The 16871-nt window shown below is 41.4% G+C and overlaps 1 protein-coding gene across 2 annotated transcripts in view; it reads left to right on the top strand.

Moving 5' to 3' along the window:
• The window catches only part of LTBP1 (latent transforming growth factor beta binding protein 1), a gene marked incomplete at its 5' end in the record, with an annotated part of 370057 nt that overhangs the window by 292709 nt on the left and 60477 nt on the right, over nucleotides 1–16871 (top strand). For both annotated transcript variants that reach the window (XM_080931548.1, XM_080931549.1), the window contains 2 exons: nucleotides 6610–6729; nucleotides 12772–12897. In XM_080931548.1, coding sequence (XP_080787674.1) covers nucleotides 6610–6729; nucleotides 12772–12897 — 246 coding nt within the window. The remainder of the gene's footprint in view (nucleotides 1–6609; nucleotides 6730–12771; nucleotides 12898–16871) is intronic.

Below are 16871 nucleotides of genomic sequence, written 5' to 3' on the forward strand. Positions count from 1 at the left end.
ATTCACTTTACATCATGCACACTGCCCCCTCCTGGTCACCCCCTCCCACAGTCCTTCCCCTTCCCTCCTCCCCTTCTCTGGTGGGTGGTGCCCCTGAGTATTCCCCCACTCTGTCATTTCAAGTCTCTGCTAGTCTAGGCTCTTCCTCTCCCACTGAGGCCAGAAAAGGCAGCCCAGCTACAAGAACATATCCCTTGTATAGACAGTAGCTTTTAGGACATCTGCAGCTCCAGTTTTTAGGGACCCACAAGAAGATCAAGCATATGCATCATTTTTTATAAGAAAACTTTGTATAAGTATTCTCAAAGTGGCTGAGTACCTTGTCTCTGCTGCAACTAGGAGTATTAAATAGCTCAGTCCTTCTAAGGGGCAATTTGAGTCTACTTTCAATGGCTTTAAAATATGTTATCTATGTACCAGTAAGTCAGCTTTTAGTTTACCCAAGGTAATATCTTTTAAGGGTAAATACTTTGGACAAAATGGATACCATCAGCATTTTTAATGAAAAATAGACTAGTCAAGTAAGTTATGAACCAGATGATATCTGAAAATTTGATTCAATATATAGAACACTGATTTGACATGACCCCATCAGAGGAAGAATTGGCAGTTATGTTGGAGGAAGCTCTGTGCTGTGGAAGGCCTGCTGTGGAAGGTTCTCTTAGGAAGTCATAGGAACACGGTCCATACAAACATATGAGAGACCTAGATAGACCATTACACTCTTCTGACTTGCTTCTTGGCTAAGGCAAGAAGGTTACCAGGCCATGCCTGAATTTTTAAAATTTTTTGTATGTCTGATTGTTTTGTCTGTGTGTACATCTGTGCACCATATGTGCTCAGTTCATGTGAAAGCAAGACAAGAGCATCAGATCCCTTGGGCCTGGAATTACAGACTGCTGTAAGCTGCCTTATCAGTAATGAGAATTGAACACAGTCCTCTGAAAGAGCAGTTTGTGTTCTTATCCATTGATCCATCTCTTCAGCCACAACTATGCCTGAAAATTTGATAGTATTCACCAGAAGGTATGCTCTTCTATTTTGGCTTTTTTAAACATGTAAGTATATCATCAGAATGCCCAAGATTATTTTATACTAAAAACATCCATTGGATGGCAAGCCAAATAAAAACCTTTAGCCAACATATTCTTTATTATTAATATATATGTTTATAAGATATAATTAGGTTCCACAGGAAATTTTCCTTTGGATATGTAATGAAGCTCATTTCTCTTAAAGCCAGGATTAATTTCTCCAGTGTTTGGGTTATAAATAGGGCTGGAGTCCGTCCATCTAGCTCAGAGCTCCCTTTGAAATTACATTAGCACTTCAGTCTGCTAATTCCCACCTAGCCCTGTTTCCGTTCCTCACTTCTGGAATATATTTTGTCATAATTAACTGGCTACAAATGTTCACATACCTCTCACAGCTATGGGAGGAAGAACCATCCTTCTTTTTGACTTTATAGTTACATGTATAATTTTCTTTAAAAAAATTTGGTGGAGACCCAATCTTCATTCAGTAAGTTCCTGAAGGCCCACTGGCCTCCTCTGAGACTCAGAATCCAAGTGTTTCTGCTCATCTGTGAGCAGCATGCTCAGAATTACACTGGGGACCTCTTTGTCCCAGTTCTTCAGTCCTTCAGCTCACAACAGACCCTGCCTCTGACCTGATGGGCTCTCTCTCAGACACTGACTTAATTCCCACACCTTCATTCCCCTGCTCCCTTGCTTCTCTCAGATTGCTCCCTGTAACTTCTTTGCAGATTCTCAGAACATAACTTGGTACTTCATTGTCATCATGAGCCCTTTATCTCTTTGTGATTAATATGTGAACATCAACACAAAACAGTGAGAAGCCACAGTTTTTCTTTTCAAGTCAGAATCATTCATTTATGTACTAATTTATCCCAATCATTTAGTGTTGAATTTGCATTATAGGTACCGAGCATCTATAAAAACTGGAAACCCCTGTTCTCATAGAATTACCTTCATTCTACTGAGGAAGCTCACAGTAGGTGTGATAAATAAGTAAAAGACACAGCTTGTTAAATGCCCAGGTCTTTTGCAACATGGGATATATGCGGAGTCCCAAAGACGGAAGACTTAAAATAAGGGGAGTAGGAGTTTCCTCACGTCACTGACTTGTGAACGTTTATGAAATGACAATGCATGGAAAGTAATAGCAGGTGTTGAAGCCCCTAGGAACAGGCTGTGGAGATTAGGCATTCCACATGACATGACGGGTTCAGTTTTCCATCTGATAGTAGCTGTTCAAGTCTAGATAAATCAATTCCATGTTAATATCTACACTGGAGGGGTGAGCTCTGGAGCCATCAGCACAGAGCTGGTGTTTAAAGCCATGAGTCTAAATGAGGTCACTCAAGTGGAATTATTCCTGGAGGAGAGAAGAGCTCCAAGGCCTCGTGACACATGCACGTGAATAAACGGGTAGCAGGCAGCTGAGGGAAGAGAAGGAAAGCTGGTCTGTGGATGAGCCAAAAAATAAAAATAAATAAAAATACAAGGCTTTGAGGAGGGAGACAGGTACAGATCCGGCGGAGCATGACTTCCAGACAGAAGAAGACCAGCATGGACTGTGTTATTTACCAAGGCAGAGGCAGAAGAAAGTGAGCAAAATCCACTGCCACTTGGTGGAAAATGTTCGAATATTTCTTCATTCCTAGGAGGACTTTCTATTCCCACCTCCATCTGGGAGACAATCCCACTTCGAGCACGCTTGATGTTCAAGTTATGCTTCCCTTATCCTGGAGGGAGACAGGGTCTCACTGTCTGCACAAGCTGGCATCAAGCCCCTAAGCAATACAACGTGCCTTCCAATTTGTCGTTTCCTGCCTTAGCTCCTGGGGTGGGCTGCTAAGCATGTGCTGAGCTTATCAATATTATGAACTTAAATAAAAATACCCACCAAACTTGACTGTATCATAACTAAGAGTTTTAAAATCTGTATTGCTTTACAAACACTTAAAACGATGCTATATTCTTTCCTCTTGGATTTTGAGACCTGAGTGACACTTGGAGTATTAAGTACTCCTGTTCACAGACTTCTTTGTGCTGAAGCTTATTGCTGGGTTGTATTGCATTTCTTGCTGTTCAGGTTTATATTCTCAGCATTTGCCTCATTTTCAAGTAGAATTTTTTTTCTTTAAGTTCATGCTAACGATCTAAGCTTCATCTCACTTTGTCACCTCTTTTCCTAAGAAGCAAAGAAAAGTTGACTTAAAATCAGCTTGTCTGATAGATCCCCATTAGAACAACTATGGATTTAGCCAAGTACATATGGAACAATTGAATGTCTCTTCCCCTGCCAGCAGACAGGAGAGCATTAGGAAGCAATTCTAAAACATTGACGTAAATCTACTCTAAGATGCAGCCATTGTAAGTCGCAGGATTCACCCAAAGCATATGAAAGCACGTGTTCACGGGAAGACGTTTGTTTGAGGTAGACAAATGGCAGTAGTCCGAGTATCCATTAAAGGATGAAAGGCCAAACAGACTTATAGTCATAGAATGAAATACTACTTGGCAAAGAAGAGGAGTGCGCTTTGGATTCAGTCAGCACCTTGGATGAGCCTCAGAAACACTGTAAACTGATAATACCAGAGACACCAAGGGATCGTACTTGGGGGTAGGGGTGGGGGTGGAGGTTCCTGTACTGTAACCATGGTGATGGTTACAGAGTGCATATGCCGATGCTCCTGTGCACTGAGATGCAAGCCATGCTTCAGAGAAGATGGTAAGACTTTTTAAAAAGCGATGATGCAGTTGCATTGGAATGGCATGTCATATGTGTTTTATGTTTTCCAGTGGCAGTGCTTGGAGCGCTGCCAGTATGGCGGCGAATGCTCAGCAGACCTGATCTTGATTTGATGATAAACCTCCCTGCTGTTGTTTTTGTCTTGTTTTTTAATGTTAAAACCCTTTAAAAACGTTCTTATTGATTCTTTGTGAGTTTCACATCATGCACTTTCTAGGTCTGCTCATCTCTCCTTCCCCTCATATCTACCCTTTGCCCTTACAACCTCCCCCTCAAATAAACATGCAACACACACATACACACACAAACACACACACACATAAACACACATACACACACATAAACACACATACACACACAAACACATAATACACAAACAGACACACAAACATACACACATACACACAAACACACACATATACACATATATACATATACATACACACACATACACACACAAACACACACATAAACACACAAACACACACATACACACACAAACACACACATAAACACACATAAACACACAAACACACATACCCACACATGAACACATACACATACAAATGCACACACACAAACACATACATACACACAAACACACACATATACACATACATATGCATACACATACACATATACACAAACAAACACACACACATACACACACATAAACACACACACACACACACACACACACACACCATAGAAAACAGCTTGTTGTGGAAACTGCAGTATGTCACTCTGCCCATACATCTTCACTAGCAAATGTTTGTTGCAATGAGTCACTTCTTTGGTCAGGTTCCAGGCCTCTGTTGTCTGTGACACCATTCATATTGGATCCTCATTACCAGTCCTCTGGGTTATCTTGTTGTTGTCCTGTGTCATGGAGATTCCAGAGCTTTGGGTCAGCAAGACTGGCCCTTTCACACATCCTAGTCTTTCACGGATGATAAAGATTTGGGGTGGGCCAACTCAGAGCCCTGGATCTGGGCTTGGGTGTAGCTGATCTGGTCAGCTCACTGGCTCTCCATTATCCACACCACCAGGGTGAGCTCTCCAGCACCGCCCAGCTTGGAGCCACCCAGTACTTAGCTAGGCAGGAGGCAGTGTGAGCTTCCCCCTTCTCATGCCCTCCTGCTCACCGGCACCCATGCCTCCACAGCCAGCTCTACTGTGCTGGCCAAGCAGGGTGCAGGGTCACTCTGAGCGCTGCAGCCACTGATGGGACAGGTGGGGAGCAGGTTAGCTAGCCCCAAGGGCAGGAGCACAAGGGAGCTGGCCCTGCCACTGTTCTCATTTCCCTTGAGGTGGTGTGGGTGCGGGGGTGATGCCCTCCCCCTCCATCCTCACCTCCTGTGGTAGTTGGGAGAGCTGGTCCCTTCTTCTCTACAGCAGTTCCTTAGTTAATTTGGTTCAATGAAGGAACACAGGTTGAGCATCCTCATCCTTGAGTGAGTCAGTGGAGAGTGTTGGGAACACTGCATCCCTTTCTATATTTATTTCCTTCTTGAAATTCTCCTCTGCATTAGCAGCCATCAGAACTACCTGCAAGAGATGCCATAAATGCCAAATTAGTTAGCAGACGGGAAGTTTTGGTCCTCAGCTTTCTTGAACACCACTTCTTTAAACCATACACAGACACAGCAGAGGGGGGGTCTTGTGGAATGTGTTCAGGGTTATGATCTCTGATGAAAAGTCACATGGCAATAAACATTCCCTGGAAAGATCTGCCTGACAGAAGTCTCTGCATCATCAAAATGGTCTCACATCACTGTAGTCAGAACTCAGTGTTGATTGGTGTCAAGCTCTTGTAGTTGGGCATATGCTTTATATATAGTTGCTAAAGTCGACATAGTCTATGTATGAGAGTCCCTAAGACTTAACTAGGATTCAGTAGATTTCATCTGCAAAGGTTCCCTATCCACATTCTATTGCTGAGATTTTAAGTAAGTTCTGTTAGGGAAACCTTTGCCTGTCCGTATATCTTCTGTCTAAATTCATGTCACCTCAAAACTTAGCAACACTTCTTTGTCAGATAATTGTATTTTGTAATCATTCTTATGTTAAATTTTTGGGACAGATACAGTATTTGAATGTCTTATGTGCTTGTTTTTTTTTTATTGTTTTGTTTTACTTAATTTTATTTTTACACAATGGCACTTGGAGTTTTGGTTTTAATAACAGTTCCCCTTGATATGTGGAGCTTGCCAAATACTTTCAAACTGGATCTTAAGGAGCTCAAGTGTGCTTAAGATATAACATGTGCTTTAAAAATATGCATTCTCTATTAGGAAGAACACAAGAAAGTAAATTATTATTTAATAAAAAATGATGACTCTTGTACTCCATTTAATTGTATTTAATGTTTACAACATCTATGTAGTGCTCAGGAGTCTGAAGCAGGGAGATGTGGGATCCAGGCCAGCCCAGGCTGCACACTTAGACACTATCTCAAATATACCATTTTTGTGTTGCTTCAAAGCTAAAAGCCTGATGGCCTTTCTCAGGAAGCTGAGGAAGGAAGATAAGAAATTTCAGAATGGCCTATGTAACACACCAGACTCCATCTTTAAAATAACAAAGCCACAAAACAGCTAAAAGTTATTTCAAAATGCTTCATTTAAATTATGCTCTCCTTTTAAACCTATCCATTTGAAATCATTTACTGTCAATGCGTTGCATGGTTATGTGATTGTGTGTGTGTGTGATTATGTGTGTGTGATTATGTGTGTGTGTGTGTGTGTGTGTGTGTGTGTGTGTGTGTGAGTGTGTGTGTGTGTATACGTATAAGATTGCTTGCTTAGTCCTAATTTGTGTACTGGCTTGCAGATATCAACGAATGCTTGGAGGATAGCAGTGTCTGCCAGGGAGGTGACTGCATCAATACCCTGGGGTCCTATGACTGCACCTGCCCGGACGGATTTCAGCTCAGTGACAAGGGCTGTCAAGGTACCTTCCTTTTCCCCTTTTATTACACACTTGGCTTGTAATTACATACTCTGTCCTGCCCTGCTTCCTGACAATAATCTGTGGTTCTCTACTTGCTTTATCCATATGTGACTGATGCCATTTTCTGTTAGGAAAGTGTTTTTCTGAGGTCTGCATCAAGCATAGACATGTTTTGTTTGGAACCACTCTGGGTTAGCCAAAGCTTGCATGTGCCATGAGCCTCTCTCACTTTGTGTGATTCTGAGGTCACCTGTGCTTTCCCAAGCCTTCCATTGCCCAGCCTTGCAGGCACTTGATTCACAGTTATCTTTTAGTTTGTTTGTGTTCATCATGGATGTATTTCATTTGCTTCAAAGATAATATTTATTCTTTCTATGACACCTGGTTTTGTCCAGTACCTGTCATTTTCTGCTCTCCTAAAGAAGTTCATTGATGTTTTAGTTAAAATAAGGAAGAATAGAAATTAGTATTTTCCAAAGTCCTTATCAATATTTATTCTTCCAAACAGCAATATAGTTGACACAGGTGCTAATAAGAACACAGTGATATAACCCAAGTATTAATGTGTACCATCATCGTAACTTAAACTGAGCACTCACTGTTGGGTATCTCATTCAATTCTTGCAGCAACATGAAAGGTGATTTTCCTCATATCCCATTTGTATGTGAGCAACTGAGACTCAGATGCCAATGAGCATGCTCCTTTCTAAGAAAGGTGGAGCTGAGATTTGAACCTACAACTTTTGTAAAACAAGAAGAGCCTGAGGTTAAATGGTTGTGCTACAGGAGAGCATATTGACATACTGTTTGTCTGTGTCCAGTGTTTTCAGCTGTATCATACTGTTACATAAGTTTGCCAGCACTTAGCAGTCTTAATAAGTCCATGACTTTGGAGACACTGCTCACTGGTCAAAGCACTTGCCTAGTATGTGAGAGGCCCTGGGATCAACGCCCAGCACTAAAGAAGATAGATGAATGAATGCATGAACAACTAACCAGTTCACACCTATTTTCCACTGAAAATTTATGCTTATGTCTACATTTGCATGTGTTTATTTCTGATGCACGAGTAACTGTTTTATGTCCCTCTGCCATTTTAGAATTGTGAATAATATTCAAGGTACTAATAAATAAGATACGTGAATGTTCTTCTTCTTCTTACTGTTGATTACTACAAAAGATTTCTCCACTGATATGGTTGTCTGATATTTCCCAGATAATTCATATACCGTTGGTGGAGAAGGTGGCCTCTCTGATATAGTACTAGAGTCATATTTGTATGTCACTAGCCATGTTCTCCTATGTGTCATCGGGTTGTGAAAGATGTGGGCCTTTACATCTTTTAGAATCAATGTTCTCATTGGTCCCAGATTTAAATATACTTCATGTGCCTCATTTGCTGTTAGGTGTTTCTTTACTATCATAACGCAATAACTGAAATGGGTTTTTACATTTTTCCAGTTAAGAAATTAAATGTGCTCAGAGTTGATGTAGCAGAGAAGGAACATTCAAATTACACATTTCTGTCAAAATATTTCCATTTTAGAACTTTAAACAAAATTAATTTTGATATATATATACATATATATATATATATATATATACATATATATATGCCAGAAGATGAAAAGAAAAAAACACTCAAAAACCTAAGAAATTTGAGTCCACATTTCTATTATAGGCTTTTTGGCTGAAAACTAATATTTTCTTTTCTAATTTCTTTTGGCTAAATAGAGGCAAAACTAAGTCTCAGTACAAATGGCCCAAGAGCTCATACTGAACATTTTATCATTTAATTTCTACAGTCAAATCCCCCAGAACTCACTCAGTCATCTGACTCATTCATTGCTCCATGTTCTCTCAGTCCATAAAATTCCTGTCTGTGGTTTGAGGTCAACTTTCAAAGATGTGACTACTCCAAAAATATAGTGGTAAATGATCATCAATCATTAATAAATTGACTTTGCTTTCTGTCACAGTCCGTTTTCCAGAATAAGTGAATGGGTCAGCTTGAAAAACTTTTGAGACCAAATATGTGGCAGACATTTCTCTTTTATGGTAACATTTGAATCCCTGTGTGTGTGTGTCTGTGTCTGTGTATCTGTGTGTCTGTGTTTGTGTGTGTATGTCTCTGTATGTGTCTGTGTGTCTGTGTGTGTCTGTGTCTGTGTATCTGTGTGTGTCTGTGTCTGTGTCTGTGTGTCTGTGTATCTGTGTGTGTGTCTGTGTCTGTGTGTCTGTGTATCTGTGTGTGTGTGTCTGTGTGTGTGTGTGTATGTTTGTGCATGCTCATGCATGTCCACATGTGGAGGTATGAAAACAACTTGCTAACATGACAAGAGATCATTAATTCTCTTCTTCCACCATGTAAGTCCCAGGAGTCTAACTCAGGTTATCAGGTTAGGTGGCCTTCTCACTGACATCTCTGAAGTGGTGTGCAGTGTAAGGGCTGTTTACAGCATGCAGGCTCACCTCCCTTTGAGTGGTCCCTTTCGCTCTGTCACTGGAGGCAGCGATGTGTTCTTTCCACTTTGTCCCCCATTCCCTAATCTCATGGTTATGTTGGTGCTCTGTTGAGAGATATTGGTGTCAGGGCTCGTTCTAATGCTGCAAAGGTAAAGGATGGCACAGTTACTACCCAGGAGCCATTGCTGAGCTCTGACAGGCATAAAGGTTGACAGCCTCACCTAGTGTTCTGAAGTCAAGACGTTTTTTCAGTCAGGAGAATGCTTATGATTTTTCTTTGTCCCATAAAACTAATGGTGATGTGCAGGCAATATGGAAATTCCATGTTAATAGTCTCTTCAGGAATGTGGCAGGGCATGCAAGAGAGTCAGCACACACTCAGCTTCACGTTTTGACTTGCACATGCCAAACTGTGCATTTGTATGGCATTCTGGGTCCATGAAAGAAATCCAACTTAAATACAGTCTGGCTTTCAGCTCAGAAACCAACGCTGCAAGAAGTACAGTCCAAATTGAACGCATATGTTTCTCTAGCTCCAGATATTCATGCTGTTCTTTTTTAGAAGTTTCCTGGAAAAAAAAAAAGTCCAGGAATTCACCTTCGGTTCCTGTCGTCAAACTTTTTAGACAGTTCCTTGTTAATCGACGACTTCTTTGAAAACAAAGTATTTGTGTACAGTGTTTACTGCACAGAGCTGCCAAGTGCTGGTAGCTTTTAAAGGCTTTCATTGAGCCATAGAACAAAACAGAAGGGAAGTCTCTGGAAGCCTTTAGGCCTGGCAGATTAGTCCGCATATGGCATTAGCCCTCAGACCATCACGGAGGTGACACTAGGTGCCGAGTTGGAGGGGGAGAGACGGAACTGAAGTCCAAACAAAGATGAAGATTCAGATTGACAGTTTGATGGATTATCAGTGGGTGGGGAAGAAGCAAAAGAATCAGAGGTCTGATCGAAAAGGAAAATCCTGAGGTCATACTAAGAAATAGGCAAAAGCAAGGCTGCATTTCTTTGTCCTATGTATAAAAATGATAAGAGAAAAACCTTCAAGAAAATTGGACTGATTTTTGCTAGTTATTCTTTTATTTTATGTTGCCTTTTAAATTAGCATACAAAGTAATCATCATGGATGTTTCATACATACCTTGTGCTTCATTGTCCTCATGTTCTTCCCTGACCTTCCCTGGTCCCTCATGTTTGCCCCGCCCCCAGACGTGTCTCTTCTGCCTTCATGTCATATGCCCTCAATTATGCGTGTTTTTCTGCTCCCTTTTCCTTTAAGATTTTCACCTCCCGTGGTCACTTCCCAGTCTCATGACTTACACTCCCACATGTACATGTGTCTACATGTATGCAAATGAGCCCCCATATGAGAACACACATGCTGCATTTGTCATTCTGAGTCTGGCCTGTTTCTCTGAAGATAATGATTTCCAGTTCCATCCATTTCCCTGCAAACGCCATCATTTCATTTTCCTGTATGGCTGAATAATTCCTTGCACGGCTCCATTTCCTAGCTATTGTGAACCATGTGGCAACAACTATGACGCATCTCTGTGGTGTCTTGACATAGGTTCCTTCGGGTAGACACCCAGCACTGGTATATAGCTGCATCATTGACACTTCTCTCAACCTCCAGGTTGATGTCCATGGTGGCTACACTGGCTTATACTCCCACTAGCAGCAAGTAAAGGTTCCTCTTTCTTCGTGTCCTCAGCAGTATTTATGGTCATTTGTTTTCTTGGTGACAGCATGTCTGATACACGAGATGGAACCTATAAACAATTTTAATTTGCACCTCACCCCCGTGAATAAAAAAATATTTGTTTCCATAATCATATTGTCGCATATTCAGGTCATTATTCCATTTATTGGCTGGAAGATTGTTTCTTGGTTTGTTTCATGTTTAATATCTGTAGCTCTTTATATGGTCTGGGTATTCAGTCCCTCTGTGGAATGGAACTGAAAAGACCCTCTCTTGTTCTGTACGTGTCTGTATGCTGCTGACTTTTTCTTTAGATGGTCTGTGACTTTCTTTCCTTGTTTCAGCAGTAGGTAAGCCAATCTATGTAACTTATGTGGCAATGGAGAGATGTAAAATTCGGAGCTAATAAGAAAAGGAAGTGAATCAGTAGTTGTTACAAATTATTCTACACAGGGGTCAACAGGACAAGCAGAGGAGCCTCCAGAAGGCTTGTCTAAGCAGGGAGTAGTTTAAGAAAAAGAGTGAGGTTGTAGCACTGAATGCTGTAAAAGCCACTAGCAAGAAGTCAGAGTCTTTACTGTTAAACTATGCATATGTCCTGATTCTCCTGACGTTCATAATTGCCAGGGACCCATCCTTTTCATCCGGCCTGTAGAGAGCATTCAGAAAACAGAATTTTCTAATTTAACAAATACGAACTTCTAAGAAGAAATATTGAGGACCTCTTTAGTAAAAGGAAAGAGAGACCCTAAGGAACTTCAAGAAGATAGAAAGAGACCCCCTTAGATAGTACTGAGGACATGTGATCACTTTTGTGACATCAGAACCCAAGTCAATTACTGTTCCCTCAGTAGAATGGTAATATTACTTTTGTGGTGGGTACATACTGGAGACATTATTTATATACAGTGTGAAGTGTAAGGAACTCACCGTGTACACATCCTGACCTTCTGAAGGAGCAAACATTGGTGAGGGACACAGATAAGTGAACCACCCAGGATATACAGTGCATGAGCCACTGCATGAGTCTGTGCTACTGTGAATACGTGAGCTGCCTCTGGGTTCCTGTGTTGTCATCACTGAGGACAATCTTCGCTTTCTAACACTTTGCTTTCTGTCTCAACATGTTAACAGTACGTAGAACTCCTCTGTCACTCTGGTCTGCAAAGGACAAATGAACCATAAGATGCTCAAATGCTTTTCCATGCCACCAGTTGCTTATGCATCTTCATAATATTGCTCCTTCTGGACCTTTGGGTGTGTGTTAAGCATTATAGTAAACACCTCATCCTCCCTAATTCCATTGCCACAAAGTCTGGCCTTCTTTTCCTTTTATTTTTATTTCCATTACTCATATTTTGGTGAAATATAGATTAAAGTTTATTTCCAGTATAACCAGCAGATATTTATGGAGTGGCATTTATGAGCTAAATACTATATACAAGGCATGTCTGGCCTTGCCCTGAGGAAGTCTACATCCTGGGGATGGAGACACGGGTGTGACAAGCTCTGGTCAAGTTGTTCGCCGGTGGTTGGAGAGGACAGAGAAGCAAGTATTCTCACTGGTGACTGTTTCTTGGATTGTTTATTAATATTACTCAAAGTTATGGTGTGTCTAAAGCTGGGGCATCTTTGGCTTGAACCTTGGAGAATTGGTATTTTTATAGGTTGACACAGTTGAATGCCCCTAAGTCTGTCGCCCCTTCTGACAGTTCAACTTGTCTTGTGGTCTCTTATGTAGACAAATGCTATAGTTGGGTTTCAAAAGAAAAGTCAAGTCCTTTCAAAACCAGGTTTTTCCTACTGTATGGATGGTATTAGAGGAAAGTAAAACAGATCTCTTTTCAAATGTTTGTAACTCTCTTCAATTACAGACACTAATGAATGTGCACAGCTGGGGCTCTGTGGACCTCATGGGGAGTGTCTAAACACACAAGGCTCCTTCCACTGCATCTGCGAACAGGGCTTCTCCGTCTCTGCAGATGGCCATACATGCGAAGGTAAGGGAACCCATAAGAAACCCTATAACTCTGACATGAAGAAGCTGAGAGATGATTTCTTATAGAACAGGCAACACGACTCAAGGTCTTAAAAGGGTGTTTGTAATTCAAGGCCCAAGGCTTCTGTGTGACAAGGTGACTTGTACTTGAACACACAGCTCAACCATTTCAGAATTTACAGATAGCATACCGGAGCCTGTAGGCCTGAAAATACTCACAGGTGGTTCCCATTCTGGGCTATACTAATGAGTGAAGTCTTCTGGAACTGAGCATTCTGGGTAGACTGTGATGTGTTTTCTGATTGCATTACTCTTTGTGTGGGTCATCTAGTTTCTTCTGTTTATAAACATGATACCCTGGTTGATGTCTCTGTACCACTGGGAACAGAGACTATCCAGTATTATACTTCTCATCTTCCTACCGCTAAGCCAGTGCTTCTCAGCCTTCCTAACGCTGCGACCCTTTAATACAGTTCCTCGTGTCGTGGTGGCCCCTGCGACCCTTTAATACAGTTCCTCGTGTCGTGGTGGCCCCAACCATAGAATTATTTTCATTGCTGCTTCATAGCCTTAATTTTACTACTCGTGTGAACTGTAATATAAATAGTTTTGGAGACAGAGGTTTGTCAAAAGGGTTGCAAGCCACAGGTTGAGAAGCAATGCTCTTAGCCCATCCATTTTCTTATGTACCTACATTGTACATGTTCTCCAAAGGCTATGAGGCAGTAAGACATTTAGATTCATTTAGATTCCTGTTTGTGGTCTTTGAATGTTTGCACATTACTGCACTGGCTGTTAGTTTTCTGCTCTCCACAACATTATAGTTTGACAAATTGTAGAATCATCCATCTGAGCCTTTTTAAAAGTAAGAGTCCCATGATTCTAAATCTATTGTAATTTTTCTTCTTCTTTTCTTTTTGAAGACCTGGGTTATTGAAACTCGGCTGCATTTTTTAAAAAGTACATTGTAAACATTCTATTCCAGGCCTGAGCAATTCTTTGCTCTGGGAGAAATCTGCAGCAGGCAGTGCCTGCTCTCTGGCAGCTAGCTCTACAGTGAGCCTGGCTGAGGACCGGCGTCCAGGTTCAGCTGAAACCAATTATTATATTGGGAGGAATAAACTGATCTTATAAAACGGAGATTGTTGAAATTGTTCTCCTGCTGAGCAGACAAAACATGGACAGCAGATTTGGCTAGGATGGGAGAAAGATAGTAGAGGGTGGAGCTGGAGCCGATGGAGTAAAGGGTTTGGAAGGAATCCCAAGTGGGGAAGTGGAGGAAGGCGACATTATGATGTGGGTGATGGGAGATTTACAAGGAACTCAGGCTTCGTGTTTTATGTGAAGTGTATGTGTGGGGCTCTGAGGATGTTGTGGGTGCACACATTCTTTCCCGAGCCCAGAGGGGTACTGCCTCACCTCAGGCAGACTCATAGAGCCCCACATTTCCAGAAAGATTCAGGCTTACATGTACTTCACTCTAAATCATACGCAGTAACGTCCTTCTTTCCTGAGGCATGGTCAGAGTTACTGCTGCTGCTGGGTCACTGTGCTCAAAAAGGGCAGATCATCTCAGATGCTCGACTGTGAAGCTGTCCTTCCAAATGAATGGACCGAGTGTTAGCAGTGTGCATTTGCTTTTTAGATGTGCTCACTTTTCTCTCAACCTTTTAACACACTGATTTCTGCAAATTAGGAGTTATATAATCGCTCTTATTTGGTTGCAGCCCTAATTATTTTGGTCATTTACTTGGCAAGGGCCTGACCTTAAAAATGTGTTTTTTAGAAAACATCTAATGCTTTGTAAGTTGCTGAGCTCTCTTTGACACTTTCTCCATTCCTCCATATTCCCAAGACTGGACATTTTACAGGTTATAAAAGGTAATTTTAGAATACTGTGCTGATGTATGGTAGTACAGCTAATTATTAAACATGTCATTTTTTTTCCTTGAATAAGTTCCTTAAGAATTTTGTTTTTAGGGATTAGTCCAATACACTACATTGGTCCAAGTTTTCTTTTGTTGGATTAAGTCTGAAACTCATGGCAATAGTGCTGTCCTCACATGATCCCTGGCTGTGGCACAGGACAAAGCCAGATCATGTGATCGGGGTTTGGCAATGCAGCTGGTGTGCATAGTGTTTGAATTAATGCTGAACAGTGGTTGGCACTCTTGGTCTACGTCCATTCACCAGCTTCCTTGTGAGCAGCTGAAGCCATGTCACTGCTGGAAGTGACACTCATTTCAACCAGAGTAAAGCAACTAGGGGTGGTACAAAGAAGTTGGCCTAGCATAGCCAAAGGTGTTGGGCCCTTGTATCCTCCCCCAGATCTTGGACAGTTGCCAGTGTCTGTCTTAATGACTGAATGACTATCAAGAGGCAAATCTTCGGTCTTACAGGACTGAAGACGTGTGAAGTCTGTGTAGATAAGAGAGCATCTCCAGTCCTTCATCCCGTAATGGTACTGAGTGTGGTATCTGGGAACAAGAAGTGGCGTACCATTCAAAGCTCTAGTGGGGTAGGGAGCAGGATGAGCTGATGAATGAAATATTATTTAGTCATTCATTGAAGTATCACTGACCTTACAGAGGCAGACACTGCTCAGAAGGCACCATGCAGGTAGCTCTTGCCCATATGGACCATACATGGTAGGAAGGGGAAATAAGGTTAAGTAGTGGTGTTAGGATACATTGTTCATTTATATGTAAATCATGTGATAGAATCTCACTTCATGGATATATAAATAACCACATGATGTAGCACGCCTCATATCATGTGATGGATACATTCTAAATCCCAGCGTCGGGTTAGAAAACTCCAGGGGAATAGTCCTTTGTCTGCCTGTCCCTCACTGTTGTCTCTGAGTTACATACAGTTCTCTTTCTGCCTTATTCTTTTCACAATGTAAGCAGAGGACTTGTGTGGGAAATGATAATGAATTTAATTCCCTTACATCACCATCTTATAACCCATTTTACTCTATACATTTACTTTAAAATTCTTCATTCTTTTGCTCCTTAATTTATTATTTTTATTGTTGAATTATAATTTGCACAAATGGTATTTTGTCACGGTGTTCACTAGCCAGTTCAGCAAATGCTTTCATCATTGTTAGCAGAACATGTGTGCATAGGAGAGGGGCAGATACACTGGGAGCCACCAGACTCCCCTGGAATCCTGTTCCCTGACTTTGCCTCACCCTGCCTCTGGCCTCATTCCCACCATGTGTCAAGGCTCACTGAGAATTTGTGTTGTAATCCTGTGGTGTTTGGGAATATTACATGTTACTGGATCGTGTGCCCTCCAGCTGACTCACATGGTAGAGTGATCACACTAGTTTCACAGGGATCAGAAGAAGCCAGCAGCGTAGTAAAGCACTGTTGAGAATTACAGGACTTAGGGATCTTTCCCTGTATTATTTCCTCTATTTGTCAGCTGTTTATTGGGCCTCTTACCCGCATTCGGTAAACCCTTCATAACTTCACACTTCAGATAACACATTCATTCATTCAACAAACAATGTGTGTTTGTCTATTTGTTTATTCTAATTGCTGAGAATGAAACTTGGGGCTTCACACATGCTAGGTAAACACGCTACCACAAACCTCTATTCCTATTCCTCAAAAAACATTCAGTGAGTGCCTACTATGTGCAAATGACAATCGAAAGTACCCAGGGAGTTTCAGTGACTAGCACCCAAAACAGAGCTCTGAGTTTTGAGACAATAAACTAGTAGACACATGAAAATGATACAAGACATTGGGAAATGATAATCCTGTAAGTAAAAGAAGTGGAGCTGAGTTCAGGGATCCATAATCTCTAGAGCCAGAGAGGGCGCTGGTGAGATGCTCAGGAGGGCGGCAGACCTGGCTGCTCTGCTTCTCTATGTGAACTTGAAAAAACGTTATTTTCTACTTAAGTAAAAGATCCATATTCAATGCTATTCATTTTAAGCTGGTCTTTGCTGCAAATAGT

The sequence above is a fragment of the Micromys minutus genome (assembly GCF_963924665.1).
Source record: "Micromys minutus genome assembly, chromosome: 1".
Taxonomy (NCBI): Eukaryota; Metazoa; Chordata; class Mammalia; order Rodentia; family Muridae; genus Micromys; species Micromys minutus.